The 18,777-nt window shown below is 33.5% G+C and overlaps 1 protein-coding gene across 8 annotated transcripts in view; it reads right to left on the bottom strand.

The window, feature by feature from the left end:
* ADGRB3 (adhesion G protein-coupled receptor B3) overlaps nucleotides 1–18,777 on the bottom strand; it is a 735,954-nt gene that overhangs the window by 38,594 nt on the left and 678,583 nt on the right. For 4 of the 8 annotated variants that reach the window (XM_023592015.3, XM_004469489.3, XM_058306937.1 and 1 more), the window contains 6 exons: nucleotides 17,487–17,637; nucleotides 14,883–14,952; nucleotides 12,388–12,454; nucleotides 9,487–9,572; nucleotides 3,934–4,032; nucleotides 3,438–3,609 (listed from right to left, as the gene is read on the bottom strand). In XM_023592015.3, coding sequence (XP_023447783.1) covers nucleotides 3,438–3,609; nucleotides 3,934–4,032; nucleotides 9,487–9,572; nucleotides 12,388–12,454; nucleotides 14,883–14,952; nucleotides 17,487–17,637 — 645 coding nt within the window. The remainder of the gene's footprint in view (nucleotides 1–3,437; nucleotides 3,610–3,933; nucleotides 4,033–9,486; nucleotides 9,573–12,387; nucleotides 12,455–14,882; nucleotides 14,953–17,486; nucleotides 17,638–18,777) is intronic. The other 4 variants (XM_058306936.1, XM_058306939.1, XM_058306935.1 and 1 more) reach the window with 1 other exon arrangement.

Here is an 18,777-nt window from a genome sequence, read left to right as displayed (position 1 = left end):
TCTGGCGATCACAACATATTGTTATCTAAATAATTACTTTGGTTCATTTTTTTTAAGTGGAAGATAGTTGGCATTATCAGACTGATCATTTCTCCCTTCACCCCTGATTCGATATGATTTTAGTTTTAAAATTGGACCTGATGACACTTATAAAACAAGCTATGTCCCATTCACATTACATGTAAAATGCCATGGTATATCTTTTATTTTCTCCTTCTTAACCTGTAAGGCTATATTATATTACCCCCTTGTGTATTTCCACCTTCTTCATAGTAAGTTTGCAAAACTAAATATGTGTAAAGACTTTTGATTTCACACTGGGAAAAATCGTTAAAGACTAAACTCTACTAAATTCGGTGAGTCCATGCCAAAAATACATTAGAAATAGCAATATGTATAGATGTATCAACCTATCTCTATATAAAAAATATTTCTTAAATTGCTTATACATATTTAAGAAAGAAAAATCTATGTGAATTATCTTGAGATACCATGAAGGAAATGTTTTAAAGTGAAATATCAGCAGAGATAAACCTATATTCCCAGATCTACTATCAGATTATCAAGTAGATTAAGAGATATGAGTCATTACCCAATAGTTGACAAGTAGCTATGTATTCCATTTTTCTTTTGCATATTTTTATAGAACTTTGTTCACAGGAGACATAGAGGATATGGAAAGATGTTTCAGAATTATTCTCTCAAACTATGTTAATGTTAGGGCAATGAGATAACAAATAATTAGAGGTAGACTCATTAGTAGTTTCAGGTTATATACATTTAGAAGGTCAAAAGAATTTCTGAGAGAACGACAGGCCTCCTTATGATGTGGTCTTGGGATCTGAAAAACTCTTTTAAACAAAGTTCTTTAGGTTTTTCAATAATAACTTCCTTTAAGGAATTCTGAAAGAGATTTGCTCTATACCTGAAATCTGCTCTGTGTATTTATAGAAATGTTATAGGATATTTTTAAGCATCGATGCAAATGTCATTTCAGTGTTGGGACTACAGGGAGTTCTGACACTCTGCTATTAATTTATGAGCTATAAAATTATTCAATTTGAACTAATCATTTATAATGCAATAATAACAGAGCCAATATCCACATATTTATTCCCCATTAAGAGAGAAAACATATTTATAACACCTACTTTAGCAGAAGCAATTACATGGTTTGATTATTTATCCTTATATCATGACTGACAGTTAATAGACTAATTAGCAAGTATGGACAAGTTCTGATGGAAATATATATATTTTTTACCAAATATTTTTCATGTAAGCAGAAAAAAATTTGATAATAAGCCATTATAATAATATCTGCCACTTAAAAACCTGCATATTTTACCATAGCTAAAGGTAATCTGGAAAGCTTATTTCTGAAGAAAAGGAGAGACTTATTTAGAGAAGGGCACTTTCCCTCTTTTTCTACTCTTTAACATATGGGGTATTAGTGTCTTTTAAAACTGAGCGTAGGTATATCACATATTTTGCTTAAAACCCATTCCTAATTGTTAACCAATAAGGCATTGTATGTCTACTTACTAAGAACAATTTTGTTTCTGAAATACATTTAAGATAATTTTAATATAGAAGAGCCTCAAGATACATATGGTTGGAGAAGAATATAATCCTAAATTACTATTCAATTTTCTTTTGACTTTTATTCATCTTGATGTATTAGTTTCTTAGCTGCTAAAACAAATACCATACAATAGGTTGATTTAACAACAGGGATTTATGGGCTACAGTTTCAGAGGCTAGAAAGTTTGCCTCCTCCAGAACTGGTCTCTTCTGTCTGGCCAGCTGTCTTTGGCTTTCCTTGACTTTCTGTCATATACACATGGCAATGTCTTCTCCTTTCTCCTCCAGGTTCCTTTGACTTCTGGCTTCTGGCTGCTCCCTGTGACCTCTCTTTCCATATCCAATTTCTTTTGCTTATAAGGACTGCAGCATATTGGATAAAGATCCAGCCTCATCATTTTGGGCACCTCTTAAATAGTAACATCTTCAAAGGTCCTATTTATAAATGAGTCCACACCCACAGGGCCAGGGGTTAGATCTGAACATGATTTTGGTGGGGGACATGATTCAATCCCTAACTTGGTATATAAAGAATTTAGTACTTGGAAGGTTTTTATTCCTGACATTCTAGGTAGAAATCTGTGATGAGGGACTAGTAAGACTTTGCACCTGTAAGCCAAATCAGAGATTTAAAATGATGACATACCCCCAAATCCCTTTGCAATGTGAATTCACTCTTCATCTATTTTCATTGCTTTTCATCATATAATGTTTTAGGACACATTGCTGACATCTGTATTTAATTGAAGTTGTCAGAAATACTGTTCTCTCCACCTAGCAAGCCAGCTACAGGCCTTTGGTTACTTGACACATCACTTTAAAACTATGTGGCGTGTACTCATATGTATATGTATCTTTTTGCAATGTGCACATCAGATAATAAAGTTCTCATACAAGCTAGAAAATATGAAATAACAGAGTATAATGTTCTCTCAAAACCACCAGCAAGGCGCAATGTCTTGAGTTCTAATCACTACTCATCCACAGAGTAAATGCTAAAATAAACCTTGTAAGTACTGTGGCAGTGCTATAACCACTCAGAGTAATTTTCCCACAGGTTGGAAAGTAATAATTTATTTCTAAACAATTCAAGTCTGAAATCTATCACTATTCTGGATAGGGCTGGCACAGTTTAGTATGAAAGATGACTTTTTCCTTCCCTCACTGTTGACAATAAACCTCAAATACAATCTGAGAAATGCATGCAATTTATTTAGATTATATGTAGATTATAGGTCTACAGTTCTTTGGGACAAATACTGTCTACTTGCCCGTATATACATTTATTCTTATGTTCTGAACATAAATATCTGTATTAACATCATTAAACTTTTGTATACTTTGCCATAATTTCGTTTAGAAACAAAAGAACTGTTCATTAGTCTTCAACATGTTCTATCTAAAATGAAACTAATTAAGTATAAAGAATGAGGATATGCTGTGTGTAGAAGCACAAGTTAGGAAATGGGTTTAAGAACTATCATTATATTATTCTTTAAATTATACCATTAAAAAATGTACCACCCTATTCTCTTAGTCACCAGTTTTTCTAATAGAATACACCAATCACTCCATTATAATCTCTCTTGAATCCACGCTCCCTGATTCTCGGCACATGGAGCTGTGTTCTCCCTTGTGTAGTCTCATCTGTTTTAATCTGTAATGCTCAGAGTCCCAAGGTTCCTTTTGAACTATGCCTTAAAGCTTCCCTTTAGCTTGGATTCCTTCAGCACTGACTCCTTTACAGAAGGTCAATTTTAATCTGAAGATCATAATATTAAAATATATACATATAAACATACATCACACTTGTTAGCAAGAAAGAGACCTTCCCACACAAGAATACTTCTTACCTCCCTCCGAAGAATGCAGTGGACCATGACAATAACAAAGCCTTGCAATGAATCAAACACAGCGAACAGTATTTGAAACAAGATGGAGCGTTTATCTGTCATAGCCAGAACTGCAGACATCCATGTCAGAGCCAGAAGCGGCAGCACCACACAGGAGCTCCAAAGAGATGCCCTGTTGAAATCAGAGAAAGGAACATTACGTAGCTGCATGTCACACCCAGGCAATAACTGAACCCCCATTCAACAAAGCAATTTTATGTGTGGCACCAAGGCCATTTCATTAACTTGGACACCACAAAGCATATAACATTTGAGAGTTTTACTTATTTTTTAATAGATTAGCCCACAATAGTTAGAAAGGCAGTTGACAATTATAAATATTTTAAAATATGTTCTTAGTCTAGTATTAGCAATTACAACTTTTTTCAATCATAGCATTTTCTTACATGCACTGTAAAAGAATTGTAACAAGAAGATGTAAATGATTGGGACTAACATGGCGTTACTGGCGGTGGTGGCTGACAAAGCTGTTGTTGAAACTACTCCACACTTGGCACATTTGAGCGTCAAACCGCTATGAGGCTCACTCATCTGACTGCAAACAAACAGAACACCCACAAAAAGAACAAAATGTTGAATTGTCACCAAAAAAAAAGTGCTGCTGCAAGTTAGCTTTTAAATACGATTTCATGCAGAAAATAAGTATACTTATCAAAGATGAATGCTTTAGGCTGTTTTAAAGATGCATTTATACTACATATTTTGCAACATTTACTTTTTAACAATATGGGCCTTTGTTGCATGGGAAACATATTTCTGTCATTTAGACCATAGATGGCCCTTGTGTCTACAGATCAAAGTTGCTTATTACATTGAGTTAAACATAAGCATGGGCTTGTATAGACATACGGTGAAAACCCTTTATTCAGACCTCTAATAATCAAACATATCAAGACTCCTAGCTTCAGGAATTTTCATTGCAATTTCAGAAGGTACACAGTATCAGTTAAAACCTTCTGAAACGTAAACATATTTTTCAGAAGTTTAATATAAGAAGATAGATATTTTAAGAGTTTTCATTTATGGAAGATGTAGCTTCTACTTCAACAGACTAATATTTTGAAAATATCTTATAACATCAATGTATTAAATATATTTTAGGATGATCTGAATATAAGGGGTGATGAAATTTGATGAATTATTAGTTGATAATAAAAAGGGTGATTGTTCTCTATTTTAATACAACACATTTAACATAATAAATATCTTTTTTGAATCTTTTGAGATAAATGCCAATCTCACAGCATTTATATGCTCTATTGTGTTATGAGGATTTTGCAGATAAAGTCAGATTCACCTAATTCAGATTCAGTTTACTGCATCACGGAAGTAAAGTCACACTATTTAGAAAATTTTATATATTCTACTTCAGAAAATAATCCCCTGAAAATGACTGGTTCATTAGAACATGATACTCTTAGGAAAATAAAAAAGAAATTGCATGAATCAAAATTCAAAACACCTTAAAGTAATATTTTGTGGTGTGTTTCTCTTTTCCATCCCTAAATAGCGATTATGTCTAGAAGATAAGTTTTTCCTGTAGGTTTCCTATAATATAATATAGAAGTTGCATAACTATGTGTATAAAAAAATAGCAGAAGAGAGAGAGAATTGTAAGACGTTCATAATTGAGGATTTAGGTTTCTTTTAAATAACATTCTCATTTGTGAAAGGTGCTTGGATGAGGTAATAAGTCTAAGAGCTATTAAATAAGTAGATTGATCAGTACAGGTCGTGAGAAAAAATTAAAGCTTTCAGACTTGGGTGTCGGTGTTGGGAATATCATACTAAATCATTTACTTTACTGCTCTAACCGAGGGCATATTACCAGTCACATATGTCCAAAATAATATGTTTCAAAATAATATGTAACCAATAGTCTACCTCCTTTAGTTCATGAATGTCTCAATGGCCATGCCAAATGTGTTAGAAACAACTCTCAAAGAGGTACCTCCACACTGGCTGCATAACTGGCCTCAACTCAAATACTGTAATTCAATGGGACCCAGACATCTAAGCTTCATTAATTATACTTATGAAAAAGCAGAGTTGAGCATCACTGACTTAACTAATATATGTATACATATTTATATATATTAATATTTCGATCTTGTTAAGTCCCATTGGGTTAATATTCAAGAGGCATGTCTTATTTATTGTTTCCTTTTTCACAAAATATAGGCTAGTTGGCATCTGTGCTTTGGACACAACTATCTTTGATTATTTTAGGATAATTTGGCTCTAGGCTCTGAAACAAGATTGAAATGCTCAGGATTAATTTTAAAACGAACAAACAAACACACACTCACAAAACGAAAACAATTTTAAGTGCACAATGTAAGCAAGGAGTTTGACCCTGAAAAACTTTAATTTAATCTAAATATGGGTTTTTCTGAAAATAAATTGTAAACCAGTATTCAAAATACTCACAGCTCTTTATCTGAAATTATTCTGAGACTAACTAAAAGGCCTGTATATAGTGCCCTTAGCCAAAGCTGACTGTTGAAAACCATGCTTAATGCAAACTGATTATACACCCTTGGATTTCTCATGATTAGATATCAATTGAGCAGAGGAAAGATAGGTTACCTAGACAGATATAATACTTTTTCCTACTTTGCATGACCACTATTAAAATTAATATAATATAAAGAACATATATTCTAAGATTTCATGCTAAATTGAGTTACTGCAATGAAAAATAAAATATTTTTTGTTATAGAGGAATTTTTGCATTTATAAAATAAGAAGTGCTAACAGTTAAAAAATAATTGAATTGCCTATAACTTTAAATACACTGAATACCCACCAGGGCCAGGGTAGGAACACGGATCATTTTACAACAGCCTCTCCAGATAGTTCTGTCTATTCCTGCAGTTACTATGAGCCTTAAAGTCTCCAGTCTGTAGTTCCCTTTCCAATTTTCTTTTCTTTAGGAAAAAAAAAATATATCTTTTTTGTCTGGTAGACTTGTTATTATACTGTGCAAACTTCCCTGGACAGAAAATGTAACCTTCCTTGGAAAACTCTCCTGAGAGTTTTATAAAGGATCCTGTTAAATTAGTTTCCTTAATTTCAGGTAGATAAGAAAACAGTAGACAAGAAAGGTCCATTGTAGAAAATGAGAGTAAATTAAATTTTCCATTTAAGATGTTCAAAAAAGACACATGCTATTTTATCTTGTTTTCTGACTTTTCCAATGACCATTTTATATGTGTTGATATTTGCAATAAATCTCCTTGTGGTATATATATGTTTTACGTGTCAAAAGAATTTAATCTAGTTTGAGTGTTATGAAATTTGTTAAGCTACTGTATTATCTATTAAATATTAATTAAGTCAATCCTTTATAAATATTTATTGAACACAAACTATATGCCTGGCAGTTTCTAATAATTGACTACAAAAGTAAAAATGAGAACAAAGGGACAGAGAAAATGGGAGAAGAAACTTCTTGGCACCTTACCGAACTCTAAATAATAAACAGTTTCAAAAGAAACTCTTTCTATATATATTTGAAAAACCAGAAATGGTCAATTTCTACAATACCAGAGATGATTTAAGTCAATCAATTAGACTCCTGCTCAATGTTTCTTTAGTTAATTCTTATTATTTGTAATTCATTGAAGTCTTCCTTATAACTGTCCTCACTTCTCTGTGCACTAATATTAGCCTTAACTACCCTTATTTTCTAAAAAATTCCCTTCATTCACACCCTGGAATAGAAAGCAAAGCTCAGTCTATTAAGCTAAATATAGCATTTACATAATAGAAATCTGGGGGGAAAAAGCAAAAATCTAGAGCCAGTAATTTGTTAATAGTGTCTTCTACTTTGACAGTAACCAACATTCTGCTTTTATAATAAATATTAACAACATTTCTGTTTCTTCAGCAATGGCCTTTGGATCAGAAAAACACTGTTTGACTCAGTTATGCCAGTGAAGCATACGTAACTTCTAAGAATACTTTTAGAACTGTGAGATTGATGCGCTTTCTACTGTGATAATGAGCCATCTTACTTTTAGAATTAAAGGTTTAAGAATTGTCTTTGTTAATGCATAGCTTAAAACGGATAATTTCCAAATTAATAATATGACAATATTGTTATTTCTCCTAAACTTATATTTTTTGCAAAGACCTGTGTGGATCAAGCCAGACATTACATATAAAATAATTAAACAAGAAAAATACTGACTGTGCATTTAATAAATCCTCAGCATAGTACTCCTTCTGATCTCTTTTTATCTGCACTCAATGTCATGAATGGTGGACTCATGGACCCTTGATTGATATAGAGGCAGGTACCCCTGAAAACAACCTATCTGGTGTGTCCTCCTCATTTCATTGATCATAAGAATAGTCATTGGTTGAGTGAGTGCTTGCTACTTGCTAGAACTTCTAATGAATGGCTTTATAAACAAGGTGCTTCATAAACTATATGAGGTAAGAGTTGTTACCCCCATTTAAAAAGTAAGGAAACAGAGTCAGAAAAAAATTAAGTATCATGCCCCAAAACACACAGCTAGTAAATTGATATTGAGTGTGGCTTTGTTTGATTTCAAAGCTTTATCCTAACTATTAAAACCCCAAGAACTTAAAAGAATAAAACTTATACAAGTTTACACCTGTATGACCAGAGCTGTGATTTTATACCCTGTGCACTGTATGATCAGTTATTCTTACATGATTAATCTGAAAAGAAATAACTGAAAAAGTTATTACTGCAACTCAGACCATTTCAGCAGTCTAATGAGTAATGGCATGAAAGTGTCATTCCAAATATATAGAAAGCTCAGTTTCTGTACTAAATTGAAGCAAGTCTATTTGAGGATTTTATGGTAACGCATCTGAAGTGAAAAATATCTATCCTAAATGGCAAGTGATACCTCCTGCCCCAGGAAAGACTCTTCAATGTGTTTTTTTTTTAAATCAAACAATTGCAGTACTAATGTTTGAGATGAATGGTACCAAATTCTTGTATTTAGGGTCACAGACTTAGTCCTTTACTAGGGGGAAAAATTCCCAGACTATTTCATTCTATAAATCATTATATAAATTATAAAAACACAAAGGTCTTTTAAAATTTTCACCAGTAGGTGATCATATATTACAGTTATCAAATAGTAACATAAATTATTAAAGAAAAGAGAAGAATAATTGCAAGGTGAGTTTTGAACTAAGGTACGATTTAACAGAAAGAAGAAAGCTATGAACTTTTTATAGGAAAAGATACCAAATGACCATTAATATTTCATTCAAGTTTTTACAAATTGGTATATGAGGTGACAATATAACCTTTAAAAGTTGTCATCAATCTGCATATGAAATGTCTTCATTAAGTCATTAGACTTGATGATATTACAGTAACAAAATTAAGGGAGATGTTTTTCTAAAATTTTTTCTATATTTTGTAATGTGGTTAAAATATGCAAGCAAAAATTTGAATGACTCTTGCTAGCAAGGTATAGTCAAAACGTCATAAAGAATGAAAATATACAAGAATAGTGCTTGATAAGTGATTAAAGTGAAGAACTTTGCTGATATATACAATAATCAATAAATCATTGAAAATACAGTCATTTCACCCTATTTAGGTTTGCTTGTCCCCTTTCTGTTCTGTCACATGCCTGCATTGTATTCAATCTACCTTCCTGTCCTGTGTGACCAAAACTAGGAAAGCTTTGAAAACCCTTACCTGAGGGCTACTATTTTAAGTTTAGCCTTAATATTTAATCTTCTTGCTTTATAAGTAGGCCATATGCACAAATCAACCTAGATTTTCTTAATGGTCTCTTTTATTATTTTTAGATTTTGGTCACTTTACTTAAGAATAGTACATTGAATATTTTTGAACGGCCGAATCTACAGACACATCGGTATATCAAGAACAAAATTCAAGACACAGTCAAAATGTAATCAATGATGAACTGGAATTGGAGTATGGGATTTACTGGTAAAGAACCTTCAAAATCCACCAATTGCAGCTTACCCGGCTCTGTGTTTGAGCTTTTTATCTAGGATCCCATCTCTGGAAACAAGTTTATTAAATACCAAAATGCCAATCACCATGTTGACCTGTCAAACAGAAACAAAGGTTGACCTTTCAATGAAATTGGAGGGAATCAGGTCCCTGTTTTTCTTGAAAAAAAAAAATCTTTTACCAATGTATAACCACCAAAAAATCATAAGCTCACAATAGTAGTGACATGAAGCATTCCTCAAATATTTTATAAGTACATAAAGGAATATGGATCAACTGAATAGTGGTGTGTTATTCTAAAAGTTTAAGTATAGTTAATTTCTAGGCTTTGCAGTTAACACAGGGGAAATTAGCATTTAATTGCCTAACTTTTAAATTGTACCATGCTATGCCAAACTGGCATTCTTCTCTCTTTCTGAGTCACTTTTGAATAAAATCATTTGGCTAAATGATTTTTACTCTATGACTGAGCGCCAAAAGATTCTTAGAGTGTGAGGCTAGGGTGAGCCCTGGAAGCCAAAGGTACTAAAGATGTGACATTGCCCCAGCAGGGAGGATGGGATGCCTAAATTCCTCATGCTGTGGGGCTAGTATCACCTGTGGGGGTGGGTGGGTGAGGGTGCATTTTTATACACTATTTTTTTCCAGGCAAAAGAGAAAGCCTTTAAGAAATGGACACTCAAGGTACTGTACTGAACACATGATTTTTTCTAAGATTCACTTGCTCTCACTTAAAAGGTCTTTTGCATAGTACTGGTGAAATGAAATTGCACATTTTTCTTTCTCAAATGAAATTGCAGAAAGCTGTAAAGATAGCTGTGATCTATTTGTAGCAGCTTGTAATAATGAGGTCCCATGGTTTTCTAACCTACTAATGATAAAGTAATTCCATCCAATGCTGAAACCAAAATAACCATTGAAAAATACATCCTTCTTTTTGTCGTCCTCATCCCTTACCCTTCGTGATCCCTGGGAAACAGAATCTTGGTGAGCCCCAGGGCAAATATGAAACCTTTACATTGAAACTATTAGTTCATATACATCTGTTTTAAATTAAGCAGGATAACTAGTTAAGAGGAAAGAAAAAAAAAAAAACTACTGCCTTCAATACACCCTGGCCAGATGAAATATATAGGTGAAATCTCTGTAACTGTTGTATAAGGACAATCCCAATGGATAGGGCATCCGCCTACCACATGGGAGGTCCGCGGTTCAAACCCCGGGCCTCCTTGACCTGTGTGGAGCTGGCCCATGCACAGTGCTGATGTGCACAAGGAGTGCTGAGCCACACAAGGGTGTCCCTCGCATAGGGAAGCCCCACGCACAAGGTGTGCACCCCATAAGGAGAGCCGCCCAGCATGAAAGAAAATGCAGCCTACCCAAGAATGGCACCACACACGTGGAGAGCTGACACAAGATGATGCAACAAAAAGAAACACAGATTCCTGGTGCCACTGATAAGGATAGAAGCAGTCACAGAAGAACACACAGCAAATGGACACAGAGAGCAGACTACTGGGGGTGGGGGGGTGGGGGGAAGATGAGAGAAATAAATAATAAATAAATAAATCTTTTTTAAAAAAGTGTCATTCTTCATAGTTTGCTTCCTGACATGATACCATTTAATAAAGAGAAAGACTTACTCTTTTTCAGACTTCTAATTATTTGAACTAAGAAAAAAAAAATGTATTCCATGGATTCTATTAATCTACTACTTAAACATGAGGGAATTCATCTCCACTTCAAAGACCTTACTTTCATATTTCAATTATACATGTATTCTTTGTTCTTTTTTTCATTTCAGAGTTAGATGCATATTAGCTTAGTACTTGAAGGAAATAATTCAATTGATTAAATAAAAATTCAATGCAGAAGACAAATTGTGTCTAATACCTCCGATTTCTGTATGCTCTTTTCTAACACTACTGCCTAGATTTTATTTTTCTTATGTACCATGGATAATTCCTGCTTCATGCTACAGTTTAGAGGAGGAAGAACAAACACAAAAGGAAGAAAAAGTTACATGGAGTTATTATGAAAGATGTTTCCAACTTATTGAAGGAATCAGTCAAGGCACCAAAAAGTAATTTTCTAATTAGAAATCTAATTGAATAGTGATATGGATCTTTGTATTTAATTCAGATCATTTCTTTCCTCCTCTATTTCCAAAGATTCATGGGATAAGAAAGATTGGTTATCAATAAATTCAGAGAGGCAAAGACAAGTAGGTAGGAAATGTTATATGGTAACATAATTTTAAAGGTTAAGGAATATCTCTGTGATTACATGAAGAAAAAATTTAAACCCCTACGCCTAACCTTCTCAAGCAGGTATGATTTTAACCCTCAGGGGACATTGGGCAATGCCTAGAGACATTTTTGATTGCCACAACCTGGGGGTTTACTGGGCGGTAAGCAGTGGCCAGGAAAGCTACTAAACATCCCACCATGCGCAGGACAGCCCCCTGCAACAAGGAAATATTCAGTCCAAAATGTCAGTAGCACCAAGGGGTAGAAAACTCTGACGTATGGTTAGAAAATTTTTAGCTGGAGCCTTCAAGTTATCTTCCTATTAAGAACTATGTAAATTGTTCAGAGGAGTGTAAATGTGAAATGATATTAAATGACATTCTACACATTAAAGAGAAAGAATTTATTCAAGTGAACTCAAACTTTTTCATAAATTACTGTACGAAGAATTACTCTGAAGTTTAATATTCTTCAGTATTCACAAGATTATTTCACAGTATTAAATGACTTAACAGGAATTGATATTCAAATTAAATAGTCCACTGAACTTTGAAATTTCTGCACAGCAAAAACAATACAACCAAAACTGTCACCTGGCTTGAATTGGAACAAATCATTTTTTCTTTGCTAAAATAACAAAGTAATCGATTTTTGTGTTTACCAGGACAACAGCGGCTGCAGGTCCAACAAAAGCGTAGAGTAGTCCACCTTCAAGAGAGAGCCAGCAGCTGCAAAAAACATTCAATAAAAACTAACAAAAATTAGTGATAAGTGTTAAACCATGGAAGTGTGACACAAACAACTTAGACTCTGCATTGAGTGCTGGAATTTTTGCACATTTTAAAGGTGTATAATTTTAAAATATTCTTAGAAGCTATGGAAAAGGCATTTTATGTGTGAACAACGGTATAGTTCTCGCTGAAAAACTATGAGGCCTTACTTAAGGCAGTTAAAACATTTTAGACAAATTACTTTTTCCATGGGATTTCTATATTTCCTTTCAGTACAAAGGTGACTATTACGTTTTATAAAAATGCTGCTTTAGATACATTATGGAGTTTTTCTAATATACATTTAAGCAAGAACAGTGTGTTGTTGGAGTCTTACGTATGCCCTTTACCTGTTCATCCTTGAGGCTATTGAGATACTGGAAGAAACTGGATTAAAACTTACTGCAGGGAATGGATAATCTACGTTTTGCATGCTTATTTACTTCTTATTTTCTTTTCTTTTTCCCCAGACCACTAAGAAAATTCACTGAGGATAAGCTTTTGCATAAAAGTAAGTGTGGCTGTGTTTATTTCAATCATTAAATTAACCAGGAAAGGTGAGATTGAATTGAGAGAGACACAGTAATCCATTTAAGTAAAAACATTCCTTCCCTCACAGCAGAGGGGGTGAAGGGAACAGGGGGCTTGTCACTGGAGGCCTTGAAAGGAAGCATGCCTTGCAGGCACAATCCAGGAAAGGCATCATGAGGGGAGTGAGGGAGCTATGTCATCATTGCTGGGGCAAGTAGGCATCCCCTTAATATTTGACCCTTTCAGTATCTGACCCTTTCAGTATTTCTTCTCATGCTGCCCTTAAAATCACCAGCAGTAAACAATAATTGTTCTATATCTGTGCTAACTTACTGACCTATTGTCAGTTTGTGGTGGTGGTCGCATCACTCTATGCATTTATCAAAACTCACAAAAGTGTATACGAAATAGAGACTACTACCCTATGTAGATTATACCTTAATTACAGTTTTAAACCTAGTAATTATGTCTACATGTATACATAATACATATATCTACATATACAAACACAAATGTGTGTGTATCCAAAGTCTGCATTAGTTATTGTTCTTGCAATAGTAGTGGACAGATAAAATCCACTTTTCCACTTTAGGAAATCCAATTTAACACTGATTTTCTTTGAAAAGACCCTTATTCTGATAAAGGCTTTAGTTTGGTGTTTCTGAAATGACACTAAATTTCTACTGAATTTTTCTTTAAACTAATCTTCAAACTGACAGTTATTGCTCCATTTGTTCTATTTTGCTTTATAGATAAGCTACTTGAAAGTAGGAACCATATCATTTATAATCCTTCCTATTTACACATTCTCAAGAAAATACTTTTCAAATACAAGATTTACACCAAGAATAGTTAAGATTTTACAAAAAGTAATAAAAAATAACAGTTCCATAGTAAGCACTACAATACAATATTTGGTATCAGATAATTTTAGATTATATAGATTGCATGAGGAAAATAAATATTCTGATGGCATGAATTCTTTAAGTCCTTTGAGAGTGTCTTTTGGATGGGCAGGTGATATCTCTTGGCATACTTCCAAATTGGATGAACCCACCAGATGGCCTAATTAGCAGTGATTCCTACTTCAATCCTGATGACAATTAAGTAGAACTACACATAGCACTTTAAACATTATGCCTAATAAAATGAGCATCTCTTTCCCAATTTCTCAATTATTTTTCAGTTTTAAAGAGATGAAGCAAAATATGAAAATGCATTGTTTTAAATTGGAAATATTAAATATAAACTTTTCTTGTAAATTCTTTCATAGAATTTATCAGTATTACAGTTATGATTAAGATTGACTGATGCCATACTCCATTTTCTCCATTTTAATTTCTTCCACAACCCAGGCATTTTCTAAGGTGGAATCTATTGATTATCCTGATGTATAATTTTTAGTATGTATTACTGTAACAGCAACAATACTTTAACTAACATGACAAAACTTGGCTGATGCCAATATGCAGTATCATCCATTAAATTAAAAGCTCAGCTCAGAATTGCATTATAAAAGCTCAATATGTCAAGGTTTATACAGTTCTAAAAAAAGTATTTGACGATGAACATGCAAAGTAAACAGTAAACACTGAAATATTTAAAAAGTCAAAGACACTGATCTCATTTAAAAATGCAAAATTGAAACAAGGATTCTGAACAGTGCTATAGCATTTAGTTTATAATCGTTGTGCATTTAAGCTGGCTTACATTATTCCCAACTAATGCAATTTCTACCATTGTTAATGACTCACTGACAAAATGCAACCCTTCAGCAGTGCCAACTAAGGCTGATGAAACCGAGTTGATGATTTGCTTAATTAAAAACATGATTTATCGCTGTGGATGGACTTACTAGTGATCAGTGCCATATCCTTTCGTCCTGGTGAAGCCTACTGATGTGGCCACTACCAATGCTGGTAAACCTGTAAAAAAAGCATTGCTACGTTTCATACTCAGCTATAACCACTGTGCATACTGGCCCAAGAAAAGGTAGGGCTTTTCATATGTCTAAATCAGAACAACTACCCTTGGAAGAATCATTCCAGAAAATATCTTTCCATTAAAAGGTTGCTTTCAAGTACAAAATTATGAGAGCGACAGCTGGGTTAACTCAGTGCATTTCTCTGATGTTGCTAGGATACCATCACATTTGACATAGGTTTAAAGGGAACTAATAAGAGAGATTTAGTATATCTTTTAAGATATTTTTTCTTAGGAGATTTATACTGTTCTAAAGGAAATATAGAATTATAGTCAGAAAGTGAAAAAAAAAAGGATGCTCTGGTGTGATGGATGATCACAGAAGATGAACATTTGGTCTGTCATATATTGATCCACATCAGGTTGTACTTATGAAATAAATGTGAAATATTTTTTTATGAAAAAAAATAAATCTTATCAGTTCTTTCTTCATAATTTACTTAAAATAACAAGAATGTAGGAACAGGGTCAAGGGGACCTACGGGAATGGTTTTTGGGCTTCCTGGTCATCTTTCTTTAACAATCCTGGATGAAGGTCAGAACTATCTCCGTTTCTCTTCACGGACACTTAGATATGCATTACTCCATGCATTGCCCAGTCCCTCTCTGAATTCAATTACCTGCTTATCTGCACCAATTCTCACATACCATCTTTTAGTTTATTTTATGTGAATCACACTTGGCTCATTCAAGTTCAGTGGAACTCTGTGTGTTTTGACGAATAAAGCTCAGGCTAATCTACACTGTTAATTTTCTTTCCTGTATCTTCCTTTCATGTTTACCTTTTTAGGCTGAAAAATCCATCATCTAATCACTTTCTTGCTTCCCAACACACACATCTACCTTCTATCTTTCTACTATTTCCCCTCCTTCCTGCTATTCTCTTTCCACTGTGAACTTTATCTAGTGTCATCACATTCCTTTATGAGGCTCAATGACAAGAACTATGGAAAGCATCTCAGGAGGGGCACGCCATATTTTTGAACAAATACTAAGGTGTGTATATATATATATATACACCTTAGTCTTCATTTTCTTTTTCTTCATGTAGGCATGTCATTTGTTGACTCTGGGTTTTAGTGGTATTCTAGACCAAGTTCATTAGAAAAAAATTCTCTTGGGTCATAACTGAATACTTCATAGTCTTCATTCCCTACAATTTTTTTTTTTTTAAATCTTTCTAAATTCATTATGTTGCACTTTCCCATAATGAAAATTATACCATTTTTCTGCCCACTCATAGACTTTCTAACAGTCTGGTGCCATGAATTTGACTTTTGCTACACCAAATAGTTTAATATTCACTGTAAACCTGAAGACTAGCTGTGATCCCTCCTCAAGATATTTGATAACAATGTTAAATTAAGAGAGATGCTAGTCCTGCAAATTGCTACTCTTTATACTTCATCAAGAAAAGTGTTCATTTACCTGAATCCTATTTTTCTTGGATTTATAGTACTAACTCATGACCAAAAAAAATCTGATTATTAGCTCAACTTCAAAAATCACTGCCATGGAAAGTTGTATGAAAGTCTAAGTAGAATGCATTTTCCAATGTCATCTTAACTGTTTTCCCTTTTGTCTTGGCAAAGAGTCCTAATATATCAGTCAGACATGATAGACTCTTCCTAAAATCTAGACGATAATTTTGTGTTCATGATTCTATTTTTCCAGAATGAATTATTCTGTTATTACAATAAGTACATTTATTTGCAATTTCCTACATTCCCTCAAGAATGCTACTTTATGGTCTTTTAATACACCAGGGTTTAATCTATATTTTGACCTAAAATTCCCCCATTTTTCAGTGGAGGCAGTTTAAAACTCAAAGTCAAACATGACAAAATCCTGTGTGTTTTTCTAACCTAGGTTCTTAAATTTATTAGACTATCATTACAATTGGCCCTATGAAATGTATAGATCTTCAAGATGTCCACAGCATGAGACAATTTGAGAAAAATTTTACATAATAAAGACAGGCAAAGAATTAATTCTCAGTCTCTCAAAAATTCTATTTTTTCACTTTAAGAAACCCTCTGAAACAGTGAAGTTTCATTCATTCCCTAAATGGCTTTCTCCTTTCATATAAATAGCATTAGTCTTTAATTTTTTTGAGGACTCTTTGAATGAGAGCCTCAAAGTTTTCTTGGGGGGAGGGGAGCGCATGCCTACTTGACCATCTCGCTTTGGACCCTGAACATTTTACATTTTCAGAAGTTATTGACAGAGAGCAATTTTGCTTTTCTGCTTGTAGAAATCTCAAGTCTCATCTCATATCATGTAGCTCTGACTAGCCACATGGCCATTAAATACTTATAAAGTTCCAAATGACCAATAAGTGTTAGAAAATGACTATGTCCATATATTTCAAATTCCATACATCAAGTTGGTCACAAAGAAAAGTAGCATGGCAATACTCACTGTCTACTACTTCACAATGTAAGTGTTAAAGGTAAAAGTATATGAATATGCTTACCCCATCCTAGGCACAAAAAGCGTTTCCTTATAAGCCGAGTTCTAATTTTTCCAGTTACAGCCATATATGACTGCCACGCCTCAGTCAAAACCCAACAGAATGAAGCCAGGAAGAAAAAGTGCAAAAATGCAGTGGTGGTTGTACAGATGCTCTGTGGAAATAGCAAAGACTTACAATGAATATGGGGGAACAAATCATTTCTTCTTCAGAAGACTGTTAATCTCCAACAATGCTTTTCGTTCAAATATCTACTACACCTCTGTGACAGAAATCAGAAACCATGCAGTCTTTATGTTGTATAGAGCAGCAATGATAGAAAAAATATGCCCTGATTCCACTGATGCATTCGATTTTTAATAAGGAGAACATAAATTTATATTCAAGAGAGATTAAAATTACTGCTGTAATTTTAATTGTTTTTTCCTTGAATTATAATTACAGGAATGGTCCTTTCTTTGGTTTAATTTAAGTTACAGACATCTCACATAATTATTTTGGCTACAATCTTTACATCCTTTCTTTTTAACTGAGAATTCTTCTTTGTTGTTTTCTCTAATGTTGATATTAATATTACATTTACAAGCACAACAGTCTTTCTAAAGGAAAAATGTCCACCATTACTTTATTTTTATACAAGTGTGATATTTGAGGTATAAGAGCAAAGTATAAAATGAGGTTTGGCTAATAGCCTAGCACAAAAAAATAACGTATGTATTTTAAAGCTTAATATATTGATTCTGTTTTATTACATTGCAATGTGTGTCCTAATCAAATCATGTTGAAAAGTGAAATCAAGTCACTGGCAGCACACAGCTATGATTTCACAGATGTTTCTTTTTTAAGGAAATTTAATCAGTCTGAACATATCCACCATTAGTTACTTGTGGCTTGTCTACTAGAGGTCTACAGCTTCATTTTGGTAAAAGCTACTACTTATTTCACTTTTGGTATAATATCTTTGTTTAAATCTTGTTAGAATACAGGTCTTTGTAATCCAGAACAACAACCATAACTAACTGGATAGCAACAAAACAAAGAGAGTGGGACTAAAAACAAAACAAAACAAAAATCATAGAAAAAGGAAATCACAAACCGAAAAATAAAAATACAACCTCATCCTCCCACCTCCATCTTATTCTATAGCTAAAGCAGAATCTCTTTTAAAATTTTTTATATGCTGGACAAAATTATTCATATTTGTTCATTAGTGTTGACATTCATGAGATGTTAACTTAGCTTTTCACTTCTTTTAATTCTATAAAAAGAACTTTATTACGTTTGCTTCACTCAG

Source organism: Dasypus novemcinctus, chromosome 11 (genome assembly GCF_030445035.2).
Source record: "Dasypus novemcinctus isolate mDasNov1 chromosome 11, mDasNov1.1.hap2, whole genome shotgun sequence".
NCBI lineage: Eukaryota > Metazoa > Chordata > Mammalia > Cingulata > Dasypodidae > Dasypus > Dasypus novemcinctus.
Note: the sequence above shows the minus strand (reverse complement) of the source record. Positions and strands in the feature narration are given on the sequence as shown.